This window comes from Gloeophyllum trabeum, assembly GCF_000344685.1.
Source record: "Gloeophyllum trabeum ATCC 11539 unplaced genomic scaffold GLOTRscaffold_00001, whole genome shotgun sequence".
NCBI lineage: Eukaryota > Fungi > Basidiomycota > Agaricomycetes > Gloeophyllales > Gloeophyllaceae > Gloeophyllum > Gloeophyllum trabeum.
Genome location: NW_006920410.1, coordinates 3,329,686 through 3,344,330, shown reverse-complemented (window position 1 = coordinate 3,344,330; position 14,645 = coordinate 3,329,686). Strand labels below are relative to the sequence as shown.

Here is a 14,645-nt window from a genome sequence, read left to right as displayed (position 1 = left end):
AGACAGGGCAAAACACGCCTTTCAAACTCCGATCGTATTCCCGTGCACAGCCACCCTCAATGCAACATCTGACTGTGGAGACAAGCAACGGGGCTACCTGAATAATAACGTGCTGTACACGAGAACCTAGATAGAGCACAATAGTGTAGAGATATACAAGCCACATCGTCCATCGTCTGAGACTAGTCAAATCCTTCGGAAGTCCAATACGCTGGTATGCGAGTAATACGAATATTAAACGTAGGTCCATAGCTCCTATAGGAGATCAACAATCACGAGATACATTTTGCTCAAGCCAAGGTAGCAATGCCTCCAAAGGCGCTGACAACAATCATCAAACCCACTCCAAAGATAGCGCGCGAGTCCAAGCTGAACCCTGAGAGGGCACCACTGTGGTTGGATCCCGAGGATCCACTACCCCCAGTGCTCGAGCCTCCAGTTGCAGAGGCTGGGGCGCTGGGCGTGAACGTTGCGGAGGGGTTGGCGATACACGAGCTGGCGACAGCGGAGGCCGAGGCCGAAGTGGAGTGCACGGTGCCGTTGCCGCCAAAGCTGCAAGCCTGCTGGTTCTTGTTCTGAGACTCGTAGTACTGGCTCATCACATAGGAGAGCTTGGTTTCTAGAGAAGACGAAGCTCAGTCCGAGGGTAATACAAGTCGGTAGTGAAATCACTAACCAGGATCACAGAACGAAGCACGGCCGTAAGTACCAGTGGACCCGTTCGCGGCGATGTCGTTGCAGCTGAGGCCTGCTTGGCCCAAGAGAGAGCAGCCGTAGTTGAGCAGAGCTCCAACGGTAGCAGTATCATTGGACGACGGCGGCGTGAACCGGCAGCTGAGCGCGCCGGCCATGCAGCCACACTCTGCATCGCTGGGGGTCGGCGGGAGAGTCGTGGAGGCCAAGAAAGTGTCGTTCTGGCCGGGGCACGAGGGGTACTGGGTCGACCCGGCACTGCTGGAGCTTGGCGAGTTCGGCGGAGACACGGAGCCGTACTGCGTCTTCAGATTGTTGAAATCCGTGCTCGGGGTAACCGAGTTGCCGTCGATGGTGACGAGACCGAACTGACCGGCTGAACTCGAAGCAGGGAAGTAGGAGAACGCAAGTCCTCCGGACCAGACATCGGTCATGGGGCTGCTGTAGATAGCCGAAACCTCCTGGAACGTGCGAGACTCTCCGCTGGTGACACAACCGAACTCGCTGAAGTAGGCCGGGATGTTGTAGCCAGCATAATCACCATTGGTACCCGCGTAGGATGCCTGGTACGTCGAGTCTCCACACCATTCGCTGGAGAGAACGTCAGTATGTGCAACTTCGATGCGACAACCCACTAACTAGTTGTTCAAGCCATAAAGGTCCAAAGCAGTGGAACCAGAGTTACTGCTGGAAGGGTCACAAGACAGATAGTTGGCTAGAGGATCACGCCAAGTGGGGGTACCGTCAATGGCGGCGTAACCAACTAAGGCGTTATACGATTTGGACGCGCTACAGGAGCGTCAGCAGCTAGGCGGAGTAGGCTCTGCACCCAAAACATACAGGTAAGCCTTGACGTCTCGAGCAGCTGCCTTGATGAAGGCTGCCGTTCCCGTCCCGTTGGCCGCAATGACCACTTCGTTTCCAACATTATAGGCCAAGACGTTATCGTAACCGGAGAAAGCATCAATGGTCGTGATATATTGATCAAGCAGACTGGTTGTCCAAGCAGGAGCATTACGATCGAATGAGCCGTTAAGGGGAAGGGACAGGTCGATACTACACCGAACGGATCAGCATGCTATTGACGAAGCAGCGACTGCAAACTCACATCACGTAAATGTTGGCACCGCTCAGCGCATGCATGCAGCTATCATGATTCAGAGACGAGTTGACGCTGTACACTCGAACGGTGTTCACGCCGAGCTGTTGCAGATAAGGCAAGTCGCGGCTGCAGGCAGTGTCGTTCGCCAAGGGATCGGTGAACGTTGATGGCTCTCCAAAGGCGTTGTCCGAGCTAGCGACAACATCACCTACAGAGGATTGAGTACCCCTTGAAAACCCATTCGCTATCACACCAGAACATACCTTGGGGCTGGTACGCAACACCCTTGATATAGAACCTGTTGCCATCGTCCGTGTAGAGGTAGCGCCCACCCCTCGAGACTTTGGCAATGGCCTGCACGCCGGTGAAGAGAGCGGCTGCAGCAGCCAAACCAGCGGTCACTCGTCGAGCGGTCGCCCACATCACAGAGCAGTATTAGACAATGAGAAGCTCTAAAGGAAGGAACGACGGCACTGAGCGACTCAGAGGTGATGGAGGTGAGGGAAGAAAATAGGAGGGATCCAGACGGGGACGAAGGCCGCTCCGTGCAAGTCGACCGCCCGCGAAGCGTGGGAGTGACATGAGTCTGGCAGGCGCCGCTTGGTTCCGTCCAGCGAATACGATGCGGCACCTGGTACCTTGTTTCGCCGACAGCTACCGCCTTCCAGTCAGTTCCTCCCCGTCAGTCAGTTAGCTCTTGTCCCATATTTGCTCTGCCTATGATTACACGCTTGACGACAGCTGCCCTAAATATGCGACTCTACTGCCTGCTGTCATCCTGACTTCATACCGTGCCGCGAGGTGGAACAGGGGACGGTTCTTCCAGCATCGCGGGGTTGCCTCATGTCCCTCGGTCCAGGAACTCAAATATCAGCCTATGTATTCTCAGTTCTCCACGTCTAACCTTGGCGAACATCGATTTCTACGGTCAAGTCATACCGATGGCGATGCTCACATAGCGCTCAGATTCTCAGCATGCCGCGCAGTGAGTAGCGCCCATGTCACGGGGGCCCTGATATTCCCCAGTCTGAGTTTTTCCCCGCCCGCATCGCAGACCGTCGCAGCTACCAGGAAACCGTAACGATTCGTACCGCCATGTCTTCGTCTGTCATGGCCAGTGACATTCTGGTCCATCACTTGCAAGCTTGCAGTGACTAACCATCGGACAGGTGTTGATGTGGCCTTCCGTTCATTCTTGCAAGCCACAATTGTTTGCAAAGACGTTGGTAAAGCCACGGATAATTATCCATGACAAGCCCGCCTAGCTCAATCGGATAGAGCGTCAGACTCTTACGACTAGGCGATCTGAAGGCTGCGAGTTCGACCCTCGCGGTGGGCTAGTATCTTTTGTTCTTGTTCTTGTCGGACTTGTCCTTCTTGACGTTGTAATGTTTTTGTGCACTGTATACGCTGTCTTGTAGTCGATAGCAACCGTAATGCCGTCACTAATATCACCCTTGATCACAAGCACATACATGATTCAATAGGAAGATGTTGCCGGTGCTTCTCTTCTCTTCACTCTGACAGGCAGTCAGTGTAAGTGGTGATTAGATGTCTATTAGATGTGATATATGCAAGAACCGAGACGTCTATCCAATACCCTCAAAGCCTCTACACATATTTCCCAAACCAAGGAATCAACGACTGCGCAATCGTGTAGCTGAAGACAAGCTTCGGGCCGACAACCAGAATCTTCGGCGTCAAGCCCTTGAACAGCGCGAGCGGGCCCTCATTCTTCAGCAGCTCCTTGATCACGACTACGCCGGAGACCTTGTTCTCAAAGTTGGCGTTCTGGATGCGCGTCTTGACGACGTCGAGCGGGGCTGCGACGGTGATGGACGCGACTGCGCCCGCGATGGAGGCGATGAAGTTTTGTGTCCAAGTGGCCTTGGAGTAATCCTTGACGCCGAGGACGTACTCTTTCGTTACGGCTGACGCGCCGAAAAGCTATATGGGACGGGGTCAGTGAAGAGGTGATGAGGAAAGGTAGATGACGGTGCTTACTGAGAAACTACCAGGGGCGTTTCGTGCCATTGTCCAGCCCCACCCGCGGTATAGAGTCGTACCTTCCTCCAGGAAGATCCGGATGACGCCTCGTCCCCGGAAGGCTTCCGGATTGACCTGTCTTTTGATTTTGAGGGCATCCAGTGGTAGCAGTACCTACGCACCGAATCAGTTATTCTGCCACAATCCTAGGTAACTCCCGTCAAGCTCACCACTTCACCGATACCCGTCAAACTAGCCGTAATCCATCAGCCAGGCCGACACCATCGATTATCCACAGCTGCTCACCTCCCAGCCGTCGCCTGCATCATCATCTTGCCCTTGCGCTCTCCGAACGTATTCGTAAACTCGGTCTTGTAGTGTCGCGTGATGAGGTCGTTGAACCATGGCTGCCCACCGAACTTGTATATCCGCTGGGCGATTTTGTAGCCTGCTGCATAGCCGAGCCCGGGGAAGAGTGAGAAGAAGCGCTTGCCGAGGGATGCGTTGGCCTGGTCGCGGAAGATGATGGGAGAGAGCGTGGATAGCGAGACCTAGGAGGGGGGACAGGTGGTGAGTGGGGGAAGCCGGGAGAGCTGGGCTGACGCACCTTTTGCTTGTTACTCATGAGACGCTTCGCGATCGTGTCCACCGGGTGGAAGATCAACAGCTCGGCGACACCTGGGGCTCTATTAACTCCCATTTAATAACAAGGCAATAGCGCAGTTCACCAGAGGTTCCAGCACCGAGGACTCGAGCGGTGCCGGACTCGCTGCCCTTTTTGCTGACTGGGGGAGACATGGCTGACCGGCAGGGAGACGGGGAACGAGCGAGGAGGAGTGCCAGAGGATAGAGTCCTGAAGAAAGCCGAGCGTACAGCAAAGCTCGACACTGCTCAATCGGCCAATTTAGCAGTGCGGCCCAAAATTTCGGGAACCAATCAGGTCTCGGCGTATAGCACTCGTCTCGACGCGTTTCTTTCCGAGTCTGCCCCGTCTCATTACTCTTCCAGGATCGTCCGTGTTTCTCAGGCGGCAATTATACCATTCGACCAGCATTATAAATTCGAAAAATCCAAGGTACAGGGCTAATTAATTGCGTGCAGCTTCAGCCATCGCGCTACATCCGTCGTATCGATGCCCCTCTGGTAATTAATCGTGCGCTCGATGTCCCAGCTGACGCCTTTCCCCTCCGCAAAGATGACTCGGTACTTCTTCAGCGGGTTCAGCGGGTCCTGCCTCAACGCTTCTCTCAGCTGGTCGAGCGTCCACAGCTCCCTCGTCACCCTCGCGTCCTTGCCCATCGCTGCCTCGACCAGCTGCGCCAGTCTCTCGCATGTGATCGTCTCGCCCGCGCCATACACGACCCCTTCGATGGACTCGTCAATGGCCACCTCCGCTGTGATCCTGCCGATATCCTCCACCGCGGTCACCGTGATCCGGTTCTCCCAGCTCCCCAGCCCGCGCACCACGATCTCCCCGTCTTCCTTCCTTTCCACCAGCCCAAAGCTGTCGTCGAACAGGAAGCTCGTGAACATCCCCGTGCTGATTATCACCCAACGCGTCTTGTCCTGTGCCCTCAGCATATCTCGTACGTCCAGCTGCTCATCGAATAGGTCCTGAGCGCTCCCCCGGCCGATCGCATCGTAGTCCCCGCCGAACTGCCACGGAAAGTAGCGCTTCACGCCCGCCTTGAGGACCGCCTCGCAGATCTTCACTTGCGTCCCGCGCCCGGCGGCGTAGCCAGTGCACCCGATCACGACGTCGAACCGCGCGAACTTTGTGGCGAGCTCGGCCGCGCTGTCGCTGCCGAGGTCCCCGCTGACGAGCTCGAGCGTGTGCGGGCTGGCGAGATCGCGAAGGCGCTGTGTCTTCTTTGTGTCGGAAATCGTCTGAGGTCGGAGGCATAGTGCGAGTTGGATACTCCCCAGGGTATACTTTTTGGCCAGACCGCTGAGGATGGCTGTCCCCAGCTCTCCAGCACCGAGTAAGAGAACGGATGATAGCTGCGACATTGTTTGTTCGTGCGAATGGCGATGTGAGGCTGAGTTTGTGGTCGAACCGACCTGTGATGTTCCCCTTTATACACTAGTTGGAGATCCTGTGTGATGAGTAAGGCAGTCTTGGCCTGTTCTGTTACTGATGCGTAATTCCATGGTTTCCCGCAAGTTTCGGAGTACACAACCTGGCATCTCCTCACAGACGCACCAGTTTCAGTGGGATGGCATCATTAAATCCTGTCCGCTCGGGAATAAGAGGAGCGTGAATGGCCGTATAACGCGGTATGTCGGAGTTACGCTGTATACCACTCTAAGTTATCTACGAATATGCGGAAGAGTAGGGAGTTACATTACAACTAGCTGTATGTTCTACAGTACTTTCTTCGTGCAGTGACCCAGACAGCGCCCCTCAGTGTCCCTTGATGGGCCCAAACTTCAACTTCTCCACGCCGTCAAACTCCTTCCCGGGCTGCATTGACCCCATGATCTCCTCGTCGCTCACCCTCCCCAGGCGCACGAGCTCCTTGCGTATATACGTCGCGAGCGTCTTCATCAGCTCCGGGTACGCGAGGTACTTGTCCGCCTCGTGCGGGAAGTAGTCGTGCACGCCCGACTGGTCGTCCTCCGTCTCCGCCGCCTCGAGCTTGTCGTTCGACACGCTCTGCAGGCTCTTGTCCGTGGGGTTCACCGAGCGCCGGAATGCGGGCTGCCCAGCGAGCGCGTCGCCGTCCTCCGCGTAGACGATCCCGCGCGCGCCCCGCGCGCCGAGGAAGTTTCGCCATACCGCGCCGGCGAGCTCCGCGTCGCCCTTCACCACGCCCAGGTCGAGCGCCATCGCCATCCCCTGGTACTGGTCGCGGAAGATCTTCATCTGGCGGGACACGAGGCTCTCGGGCGCGTTCTTGCGCAGCGGCTTCTTCTCTCCGTCCTCAGTGACGCCCGCCTCGGGCCCCTCGTCGCGCCGGCGGTTCGGGTAGAACGCGGAGCTGGGCGGCGTGCGTTGCGCGGCCTCGAACGTGCGCGGCTGCAGAATCGCGCGGATGCGGTCCTCGACGTCCATGAAGAAGTGGTCGAGCAGCGCCTGGATGTGGTTCATCCCGTGCGGGGGCGGCAGCGCGCGCAGGCGCACGATGAGCAGCCAGACGTGCAAGTTCGTGATTGTGAACCAGGACTGGAAGGTCGGCGGGAGGTCGCACTCTGGTGGGGCGCAGAGGAGGTGGCGGGTGGCGGTGCGTCAGCAGGGGGAACTTCAGATTGAGAGAAGACATAGCTCCAGGCTAGGGTCACGGAGAGCCCTCCAGGTGATAGCACCTTGAGGATGCTATATGCGTCGGAAATCAGACCCACCTAGTTGCCAGAATTTCTGCTCTTCGTCTGCTTTATTGACGCATACACCCCGGTAAAGCGCGAGGGCGCGTCTCGCCGCGAGTTGCTTGGGGCTACCGTATCCTAGGAGTCTGCTGAACCTCATGAAAACGTTCATTGCTGCTGGATGTTCCTTCAAGTATCTCGTGAGCCATGTCTGCTGAGGCGGAGACCCGAGCGAGGCAGCCGGTTTTTCTGGCAAAGATTTTGACTTGGTCACCGTTGCAGCTTGACTAGCAGCGCGTATGGCATATCGCTGAGCGTTGCCTCGTAGTTGATGAGATATTTTAATCGGAGAACGCGCCAGCATTGAGCGCGACATCGAGGTTGGGAGAGACGCAGTCGCGCAGAACGCGCTGCAGTGTGTGGAGGGACGCTTCACTTTTCACAAGCACCTTACAGGGCGCACAGCCATCGATCGGACTCCTTCGCACGAATATTAATGCTTCCGTCTCGCCAAATATGACCTACTGTTGTCCGTATCTCTCTTAAGTTCACGGATGTTTATGCGAGAGCTTATGCCTTCTACGTATATGCAAGGTATTACAGAGCAATGCGTGGTCGTTATTTTCATATCCTACAGGTAAGTATTCGTAAAACGCGAGTTCGGATGTACAAGGTGTCGCGTTGGTCGTCAGTACAGGTGGAGGATTCCAGCTCCTTATCCTCGGTATGTGCAACAGCTGGGTGTGCATTTAGACAATGAAATGAGCTGCTAACATGGGAGAACCGTACCTGGTCATGTAGGGAAGGATCGATACCACCAAGCATGCAAAGGCTGCCCAAGCAAGGTATATTCCGTTTCCCACAGAAATGGTGATTCCGAGTGGTGTCGGGGAGCTCGACGATCCCACCACTAGGTCATTGACGCTCGCAGCTTTGTGGACGACAGCCGTCCATATCGCTGCCCCAGCGAGGAGGAAAATGCTGCCCAGTATGGCCAAAATACTTGAAGCCAGAAACGTGATGGTCTGTTTGGCCATGCCCCTACACGCATGACATCAGATAAGTAGCTATCCCAGAGGATTCATCGAGGAAGCACCGACAGGAGGAAAGCCAGGCCAGCGCAGATCGTTCCCAGCAGTAATAGGTAATAGGCCGAGTTGGACTGACTCCCGAGTGAACCCGAGTTCCGGAAGGATACAGAAGGTATCAAGCCTTCAGTTATGAATGACCAGTTGCCAATCATGTCCGAGGTCATGGCCGTGAAGGGCTCGAACCTATTGGCGGTGCTGTGATTGGAGCATATCCCTTGTGGGGGCTCCAGATAGGCACAGTACGAGTAAAGGCCGTAGTCGTAAAAGTTTCGTAGCCCAGCTTCAGCACCGAGAGGAGCAGAGGCGTTACTCGCGTACAGGCCTTGGATGGGATCGCCCAGGGCAGCATATAGAGCATTGCTATACACCCTCAATAGTCGTGACGGGCTCCAATGGTGTTTTACTCACCCATAGCCCGAGACGTTGACCTTAGCCTACAGACCATCCATCAATAGGGCTGGTTGATTACTCGAGGCAAATGAAGCATCACCATGGCTATCCCTCGAGGTATCGTTGACGTATTGATTTGGCCCACCTATCGCAAGATTACTCAAGCATCAAGACCACGCAGGGAGTCCAGGTACGCACATGCATAAAAATACAGAGGAGCAGGGCTACGAAGCTTGGAGAACGTAAGTCCCGTCAGTGATCCACGGCAGAACATAGTAAGGCGCACGATAAAAACGATGCAGAGCCTATGCATATCTCGCCGCGCATGTCGGTGTCGCAGAGGAAAGAAGGAAAGGACGAACAAGGCGGGAAGCCGATGACCTAAGTCAACCGAAAGTTGACCTTTGCGCAGTGCAGCGTGCCCTACACGCGACGCGACTGCCAAGCCCGGAGGTCACGATACAACGACCTTCCCACGATAATATAACCCTAACCCGGCGGCATCCGGCCGTCCGACGCTCATTGGAAGGTGATTATGAGTGATCGGACTCCGGGAAGTCTCCGGGGACCGGTCAATATACCCGACACAGCAAGCCCCTTTCGGTTGCTGCAGCTGAGGTTGTTTATTGCAGTGGATATTGCCCTACTTGCTCCCAGCATTCGCTGAGCCTTGCTCGACTTGCTATAAGTCTTGCAGCGACCACCTACACTGTTACTTGATTCTGCTCAAGTTTTGGCTCAACTTGCCTCTTGCGCAGCGGCACGCGCAGCCTTAGAACCCATCTATATGCAATGAGCACACCGGAAGACTCTGTCCTGGCGGAGAAAGATGATGAGCTATCCACCTCCAAGGGTCTAGTGCAGCGCGCTGTCGATAGGCTTGGAAGAGCCAAATCAATTGGGAGCAGGACCCCCTCATCCACACAAAGTGCAGTGAGTGTGGCCCCAAGGCGGTTATTCAGTCTGCACCGTAAAGGGAAGAGTAGAGAGGAGTCAAGCGGCTTGACACTGGGAATGAGCGAAGGTACGTCTCTAGTCACCTTCATAAGATTCTCATGTCGTATTTATGTTCACAGGTGACCTGCGGGGCCCTCAGTCCCCCCCTCTTACACCGCAAGGCGGGCCCAGCGATGATTCCCCTTTCATACGACCCCCTTCCCCACCACCCACTTCAAGGTTATCTCGGTCCATGTTTCAGCTGTTTCGCGGAGACGGCTCTGTACGTTTCCCTCATGTTACTCTGTTTCCGTTCCAATGACCAGCTTGAACTAGATACGTGGAGGCACACACGCAATAATCCAAGCTCTGGGAGCTATTCCGTTTACTGAAGACCAGGAAACTGACGATGACCTGGGCAACCATCACCCGACCCAGGTCGAGTCTGATAGTGAACCGGATGAGAACACTGGTAGGACTCTACTTTTTAGCTCCAGGCCTATGGTATACTCACATTGTGTCAGACACGCCGATGACTTCGTCTTTACATACCATCCACCGACCACTTGACAAGTCACGCCGAGGTGCAACGGCCTTGAGAAATGTCTTCAGCGTCCGCTCCGAATCTCCTGAAGAGGAGAAAGAACGGGAGACTCTTTCAAGCTCAGAAACTGACGATGCCGACTTCGAAGTCGACACGCCTCGCATGCCAGACTACACTCCCGCGGGACTCACGTCTAGTCCCATATCGACACCCTCGATCCATCGCGGTCGAGTTGATGGTCCTCAGTCTTCTATCACTCGTTCTGGGAGTATGGCCACCGTTAGATTACAGCGTCGGGCGCGCCTAGCCGATAAATTGAAGGACATCTTTGATCTTGAAGGGATCGACGAGGTAGTGGCAGGTAGGTGCTCAGGCTACCGCAGGCGTACATAAACTGAGTTTCATCAGAAATACCTTGTTGGCTTCTTCGAACCATCCGTACGTGCCCACAACTAAACGGTGCAGAAATATTATCTGGACTAAAAAGGTCTCTCTTAGTACTGCAGGGTTACATGTTCCTTACGAACTCTCACCTTTGTTTCTTTGCGCATATGCCTTCTAGAGAAGTGAGTTATTATCTAGTCTCTCCCGAGACGATCTGTCCCTGATTTTGCCGCTATAGAATCAGACCCTGAAATCTGGTTCGCTCAGTAAGAAGGCCCAACGCACGAAGCGATGGATCAAGCACTGGTTCGTCCTCAAGAATGATGTACTTTCCTGGTATCAATCATCTTCGGTGAGATACTAGTCATTTCTGGGGCGCTCTTACTGAAGGTTGCGAAAGGACCCATATTTTCCTCACGGTGTCGTAGACCTTCGATATGCAATCTCGGTGGAACCTGTAAAAGATAAAGAGTTCCGTATCCGTACCAACCAGAAGACCGTTCTTCTGGCCGCCGATTCACCGTCGAGCAGAGATGAATGGGTAAAGGCTGTCCATAAGGTGATGTTCAAGGCGCAGAACAGTGGTGACTCCGTGAAGGTACACTCTCCGTTTATTTCTAAAACCTGCCACACTCAATAACTTTCCACGCCCTTCCTTAGATTGCCATACCTTACTCGGCCATCGTGGACGTGGAGAAGTCATCTGCCCTCGACTTCAGCGAGACCATCGAAGTGAAGGTTATCGACAGAGACGACAGCGTTGTCGATTCGTATTTCTTTGCTTACTTCCATGACTTGGACACTGCGTTAGAGCAGATCCGCGATGTGATTCGCAAGTACCGTACTGTCCCCCAGGGTTCCTCCCCTCAGCCCATAATGGATACAACGACCCCACGTCTACTTAATGTTCCCTCACAACCAGCGGACCAGTCGGCGGAGCGGACTCACAGTCTCCCCGTTGCCGATCACCTCACGAGGGCCTATTCTGCCTTCAGGTTACCTTCCATCTGGCCTGTCGGCCGCACGACTAGCGCGCCACAACAGTCACAGTCCACCGTGGATGATAACGAGGACTTCACCCACATATCCAAGAGGAAGAGCGGCTCGTCCTTCGTGCCCTTCACCACTTCTCCTAAGGGAGAAAAATCACAGCTCCCGTCAGCCGACTCTGACGGTTTCGAGGGTTCGTCCCACGTGTCTTCCAGTGTCTCTTCTAACCATACATATCCTCCCCATCCTTCACCGTCGGAATCATTCCATGCTGCAGGAGCGGATCACACCGGCGGTCTATGGGGGGTTCCTGCATGGTTCAAGGTCCCGTCAAAGAGGATGTTCACTTCTAGTTCAGGGGCTAGTCATGGCCCGGAGCACGCGGCTACAATGCCTGCCGTTCCAGGTTTTGTGTCAGAGTCTTACCCGACATCCACCTCTCCTAGCGCGCGACACGGCGAACTGGGATTCAGTGTCCTGGACAAGCCTGGGGCTGCCGTTGATGCTGATATGCAAGAGAAGTTCCGCACCTACTTTGCTTTCGACGAACGGGAGACTTTGCTAGGCTGTATGTATCATCCCCTGATATTCCAGGACGTGTTACTGAATATTATCGCAGACTTCCCTGGATATATCTATCGCCTTCTTCCTCAACCAGGTCGCCTCTATATATCTACTAATTATTTCTGCTTCAAGTCCACTGGACCACTGTCCACGAGGCTCCGTGTAGGTGCATCACATTCCTCGGACTGGTAATGGAACTCACGTAGAAGACCAGATGATTCTTCCTATCCGCGATATTTTAGCGGCACAGAAGTCGAAAGCCTTCCATTTCTCGCATTACGGGCTTATATTGATCGTCAAAGGTTATGAGGAGCTGTTCTTTGAGTTCCGCCTTGAGGAGCGGCGGAGGGCCTTTATCAGTCTCTTAGAGAGACAGATGGATGTTGTTCAGAGTCAAGAGGGCAGCAATCCGTCTAGCCCCGGTAGAAGTGATGCCCTTATTTTGGAGGGCTTTGGTTCGCGTACATCACTCGTGCAGACTTCGGACTCACGGCCACCCCCGGAGTCAATGGACCAATCCGTGCCTGCGGTCATGTTCACATCCTCGTCCTCCACGTTCCTCACGTTCAAGCCGAAAGAGTCTTTGCACTTCACCTTCCTCACGATAGGTTCTCGCGGTGATGTGCAACCGTACATAGCCCTCGCTAAGGGCCTCATGGCGGACGGCCATCGAGCTAGGATCGCGACCCATGGGGAGTTCAAGGAATGGATTGAAGCAGTAAGCGGCTTCCCCTATTTATTGACGCCCTTCTCAACGCCGTAGCATGGGATCGAATTCTCATGCGTAGGTGGCGATCCTGCTGAACTGATGCGTATCTGCGTGGAGAACGGCACGTTTACTGTGGCTTTCTTGAAGGAGGGGCTTCTCAAGGTATGTTTCGGAAAGGCTAAATGCTCTACATGAAAGTCGACATGGTGATTATAGTTCCGTGGATGGCTGGATGACCTTTTGAAGACCTCGTGGGAAGCTTGTCAAGGTACCGACGTCCTTGTGGAGAGCCCCAGTGCTATGGCAGGCTATCACATAGCCGAAGCGCTGGGCATTCCATATTATAGAGCTTTCACGATGACATGGACCCGAACTCGGTGAGTTCTCCTGTAGTTGGTAGCGCCGCATTCCTCAATCTACCATCGTCAGGGCATACCCACATGCTTTTGCAGTACCTGAACACAGGGTATGATTGCTCATTACTCCTGTATCGTACTCGTCTCATCCAACATTCTCCATAGATGGGCGGCAATTACAACTACATGGTGAGTCTCATATGCAATCTCCGCCGGACGCTTTTTTCACGAGACACAGTCCTACGTCTTGTTCGACCAAGTATTCTGGAAGGCAATTTCTGGTCAGATCAACCGATGGCGGAGGAATGTCCTGAGACTCGGGGGCACCAATTTAGATAAGATGGAGCCGCATAAAGTTCCGTTCCTATATAACTTTAGTCCGACCGTGGTCCCGCCTCCTTTAGACTGGCCTGAATGGATACATGTCACCGGTAGGTCGCTGCTTTGTGGCTACGTTCGTGACCGCTAAGGGAGGGCTAATCTCGGACGCAGGTTACTGGTTCCTGGATGACGCCGAAGTAGGGGCGAAGAAGTGGTCACCACCTCCCGATCTTCTGGAGTTTATCGACTCGGCTCATAATGCAGGGAAGAAGGTTGTGTACATCGGGTTTGGAAGTATCGTTGTGTCAAACCCTAAAGCCATGACTCGCTGTGTTATCGACGCCATAGTCAAGAGTGGTGTCTGCGCGATCCTGTCGAAGGGCTGGTCCGACCGGCTCCAGGTCAAGAACCCGGGTGAAGCTGCCGAGGTTGAGGAGCCTCTGCCGAAACAGATATATTCGATAGCCTCCCTGCCACATGACTGGCTCTTCAAGCGCATTGACGCTGCTTGTCATCATGGCGGAGCCGGGACGACAGGCGCCAGCCTGCGAGGTGAGCGCCCCTTAAGCGCTCTGTCTAGTGCTATACCCTAACTAGAATTGCAGCTGGCTTGCCTACGATCATCCATCCATTCTTCGGCGACCAGTTCTTCTGGGCCGATCGAGTGGAGGCCTTGGGCATTGGCACAGGCGTGCGGCACCTCACAGTCGAAGCCCTGACTGCAGCGCTGCTCGCGGCCACGACAGACGAGAAGCAGATCGCTCGCGCTCGTCAAGTTGGGGAGAAGATCCGGAGTGTACGTGAATTGAACGACTTGTCGTGTCCCCTACTCACATCTGCACCAGGAGAACGGCGTGGCGACTGCCATCGAGGCCATCTACCGCGACCTCGAGTACGCCCGCTCGCTCGTGAAGAAGCCGCACGAGGAGCCCGACGGCGAGATCGCGACGATCCGCGACGTCGAGCCACCGAGCAGCAGCGCGTCGGGCTCGACGCCCGAGCGCCCGAGCACCGCGCAGAGCTCCGTCGAGTCCGTCGACGGGAACGCGAGCGAGGACTGGAGCGTGATTTCCGACGGGGGCATGAGCGATGGTCCACACAGCCGGCCGGACATGCGCAGGCGGAGCAGCCTGGGCGCGGCGGTGCTGAATGTCATGCCGAATGTGATGAGGAGGTCGAGCTCGCCGGTGACGGGCAACGGCTCCGGGCAGGCGAACCTGCCTCGGTGTAGATGACGATGTCGGTTTTGCGCGGTCGTGCTGCTCCTTTGTT

At 55.0% G+C, this 14,645-nt stretch overlaps 6 protein-coding genes and 1 non-coding gene across 7 annotated transcripts; 2 read left to right on the top strand and 5 right to left on the bottom strand.

Moving 5' to 3' along the window:
* Positions 1-99: 99 nt before the first annotated feature.
* On the bottom strand, positions 100-2,332 carry GLOTRDRAFT_113553 (glycoside hydrolase family 72 protein). Its single transcript, XM_007863160.1, has 6 exons — positions 2,059-2,332; positions 1,802-2,003; positions 1,534-1,749; positions 1,333-1,482; positions 677-1,284; positions 100-619 (listed from the first exon to the last, which is right to left on the bottom strand). Exons 1-6 carry the CDS (start codon positions 2,216-2,218, stop codon positions 291-293), a joined length of 1,665 nt encoding a protein of 554 aa, XP_007861351.1. The 5' UTR covers positions 2,219-2,332; the 3' UTR covers positions 100-290.
* A 718-nt stretch (positions 2,333-3,050) lies between these two features.
* On the top strand, positions 3,051-3,134 carry GLOTRDRAFT_t14. The gene has a single exon. It is a non-coding gene; the product is annotated as a tRNA-Lys (tRNA).
* A 159-nt stretch (positions 3,135-3,293) lies between these two features.
* GLOTRDRAFT_53850 (mitochondrial carrier protein) lies at positions 3,294-4,708 on the bottom strand. Its single transcript, XM_007862233.1, has 6 exons — positions 4,510-4,708; positions 4,389-4,459; positions 4,088-4,332; positions 4,012-4,033; positions 3,800-3,955; positions 3,294-3,742 (listed from the first exon to the last, which is right to left on the bottom strand). Exons 1-6 carry the CDS (start codon positions 4,577-4,579, stop codon positions 3,407-3,409), a joined length of 900 nt encoding a protein of 299 aa, XP_007860424.1. The 5' UTR covers positions 4,580-4,708; the 3' UTR covers positions 3,294-3,406.
* Positions 4,709-4,806: 98 nt separating this feature from the next.
* GLOTRDRAFT_53847 (isoflavone reductase family protein) lies at positions 4,807-5,792 on the bottom strand (the record flags this gene model as incomplete). Its single annotated transcript, XM_007862232.1, has 1 exon — positions 4,807-5,792. The coding sequence occupies one exon, from the start codon at positions 5,790-5,792 to the stop codon at positions 4,866-4,868; it is 927 nt and encodes a 308-aa protein (XP_007860423.1). The 3' UTR covers positions 4,807-4,865.
* Positions 5,793-6,021: 229 nt separating this feature from the next.
* GLOTRDRAFT_109307 (uncharacterized protein) lies at positions 6,022-7,529 on the bottom strand. The gene is made up of 2 exons (XM_007863159.1): positions 7,125-7,529; positions 6,022-6,974 (listed from the first exon to the last, which is right to left on the bottom strand). Exons 1-2 carry the CDS (start codon positions 7,462-7,464, stop codon positions 6,187-6,189), a joined length of 1,128 nt encoding a protein of 375 aa, XP_007861350.1. The 5' UTR covers positions 7,465-7,529; the 3' UTR covers positions 6,022-6,186.
* A 121-nt stretch (positions 7,530-7,650) lies between these two features.
* Positions 7,651-8,919, bottom strand: GLOTRDRAFT_53842 (uncharacterized protein). The gene is made up of 7 exons (XM_007862231.1): positions 8,856-8,919; positions 8,768-8,801; positions 8,670-8,714; positions 8,588-8,613; positions 8,189-8,539; positions 7,878-8,129; positions 7,651-7,825 (listed from the first exon to the last, which is right to left on the bottom strand). Exons 1-7 carry the CDS (start codon positions 8,894-8,896, stop codon positions 7,804-7,806), a joined length of 771 nt encoding a protein of 256 aa, XP_007860422.1. The 5' UTR covers positions 8,897-8,919; the 3' UTR covers positions 7,651-7,803.
* A 281-nt stretch (positions 8,920-9,200) lies between these two features.
* Positions 9,201-14,608, top strand: GLOTRDRAFT_113549 (UDP-Glycosyltransferase/glycogen phosphorylase; the record flags this gene model as incomplete). Its single annotated transcript, XM_007863158.1, has 20 exons — positions 9,201-9,593; positions 9,646-9,788; positions 9,842-9,977; positions 10,030-10,410; positions 10,458-10,487; positions 10,548-10,615; positions 10,672-10,785; positions 10,834-11,031; positions 11,094-11,775; positions 11,830-11,991; positions 12,043-12,149; positions 12,202-12,705; positions 12,751-12,858; positions 12,913-13,073; positions 13,126-13,162; positions 13,218-13,241; positions 13,291-13,483; positions 13,545-13,925; positions 13,979-14,169; positions 14,219-14,608. The coding sequence occupies exons 1-20, from the start codon at positions 9,362-9,364 to the stop codon at positions 14,606-14,608; spliced, it is 4,242 nt and encodes a 1,413-aa protein (XP_007861349.1). The 5' UTR covers positions 9,201-9,361.
* Positions 14,609-14,645: the final 37 nt, after the last annotated feature.